At 69.7% G+C, this 1822-nt stretch overlaps 2 protein-coding genes across 2 annotated transcripts in view; both read left to right on the plus strand.

The window, feature by feature from the left end:
- Nucleotides 1-1448, plus strand: part of LOC105854493 (polypeptide N-acetylgalactosaminyltransferase 11-like) — a 4952-nt gene extending 3504 nt beyond the window's left edge. The window contains exons 2-3 of the mRNA XM_012733886.1: nucleotides 169-294; nucleotides 1093-1448. Of these exons, the coding sequence (XP_012589340.1) occupies nucleotides 169-294; nucleotides 1093-1346 (380 nt within the window). The 3' untranslated portion in view covers nucleotides 1347-1448. The remainder of the gene's footprint in view (nucleotides 1-168; nucleotides 295-1092) is intronic.
- The window catches only part of LOC101619722 (inactive polypeptide N-acetylgalactosaminyltransferase-like protein 5), a 49871-nt gene that overhangs the window by 44314 nt on the left and 3735 nt on the right, over nucleotides 1-1822 (plus strand). The window lies entirely within an intron of this gene.

The raw sequence follows: 1822 nt of genomic DNA on the forward strand, positions 1-1822 counted from the left end.
GCGGGCACCGGCGCGCCTCCTCCTCCTCTGGTGACCGGCACGGCCCTTCCACAGCACAGCGGGTCTTCAGGGCGCGCCGCTGGCCGGCTGCTGCGAGGCCCAGCCGAACTTGAGAGGCGCCGTGAGCCGCCGTCCCCGCGCTGCGGTGACTCGGGCTCTTTGTTGCAGATGACTTGAAAGGAGAGCTGGACGAGTATGTCCAGAAATACCTCCCGGGGAAAGTTAAAGTGATACGAAACGCGAAGCGCGAGGGGCTGATCCGAGGCCGGATGATTGGAGCCGCCCACGCCACAGGTAGGACGGGGGGCCGCTGGGCCGGCCTGCCCCGGGCGCCTTCACTGCCCACGGGGGGACGGCGCACGCCGCCGACAGCGCCCCTCGGATTTCAGCGGGGGGCTCACAGGCCCTCAGTCGACCTGATGGCCATAAAGTCACTTCCTGAAAGTTGCTGCTGCTCCTGGGTCCTCAAGCACAGGCCGCGCACACTGACCCTGGGAGAGGTACAGGCCGAGCGCTGCTCCAGGGGAGGCGCCTGTTAGGCTGGATTGTGAGCGCTTTCCGGGTGGCGGCGGCCCCAAGGTCCCTTCGAGAGCTTTGCGCAGGTACAGGCCAGGCCCCGGCAGGAACGAGCCAGGGCTTGGGGCTGGGGCCAGGCTCACCTGGCTACGCTGTTTCGGGAGAGGAGGCGTCCGAATCCGTTTCGCCTCAGGAGCGCCGGCTGACCTTGCCCGGGAGCGGTGCGGCCGGAGCTGCCCAGACGCGGGCTCTCGGGGGTCGGGAGCCGCCGCGGTTAGCAGGACACGCCCGTGCTGGAGCCTGAGCAGCTGCGCAGACGCTGCTGGGCCTCTCCTCAGCCAAGCCGCCGACCCGCCCACGTGCCCGGACGCGCCGCAGTTAGCAAACAAACGAAGCGACCGCGGGAGCCCTCGCTCCCGCTTAGTTAAAATGCAGGATGGCAATTAGAGGCCACACGTGCAGGTTGCGGTCCCTGACTATGTGACTGGCTAGGGGAGGCAGCAGCGAGGGGAGGGAAGGCGGAAGTGGGGGCCGCCTGGCAGGAGGGCTGTGCGCTGAGCCCGCCCTTGCCCCCAGGGGACGTGCTGGTGTTCCTGGACAGCCACTGCGAGGTGAACGCCATGTGGCTGCAGCCCCTGCTGGCCGCCATCCGGGAGGACCGGCACACCGTCGTGTGCCCCGTCATCGACATCATCAGCGCCGACACCCTGGCCTACAGCTCGTCCCCCGTGGTGCGCGGCGGCTTCAACTGGGGGCTGCACTTCAAGTGGGACCTCGTGCCCCTCTCCGAGCTTGGGGGGCCAGAAGGAGCTACCGCGCCCATCAAGTAAGCGCCCCCCCCCAGGTCCGGAGCAGGTCCCAGGGGACGGCCGCGCCGGAGTATTCCAAGCGCGAGTCCTCCTTGGGAAGGAGCAGTGACGTGGGCCTAGCTCGCGTCCCGCGTCAGAGCCTGAGCGGGTGAAGGCGGACACGTCGTCCTGGCCAGTCCCGCAGGCCTGCCTGGTCGTGGGGCTCCTCAGCCTCGGCGGTGCTGGCCTTCTGCCAGGCGGCTCCCGGCGCGGGGCCCTGGCCTCACTTGCACCTCCCCGGACGGCAACAGAACGTTGGCTCAAGGGGAGCCTCGCCCGTCCTGAGCACCGGCCTCCTGACGGACCTGGGCCCCTGCCCGGTGCAGACGGGGCCCCGGGGCTCGCTCCGGCGGCTCTGAGCCAGCCTGTCGGGAGTGGGGTGACTCGGGCCGGCGGCTTTGTCGGGGCGTGGCCTTCAGCTGCCAGGCTCTGGCGTGTCGCGTCGACCCAGGGAACTC

The sequence above is a fragment of the Condylura cristata genome, unplaced genomic scaffold (genome assembly GCF_000260355.1).
Source record: "Condylura cristata isolate star-nosed mole 26May11 unplaced genomic scaffold, ConCri1.0 scaffold00042, whole genome shotgun sequence".
NCBI lineage: Eukaryota > Metazoa > Chordata > Mammalia > Eulipotyphla > Talpidae > Condylura > Condylura cristata.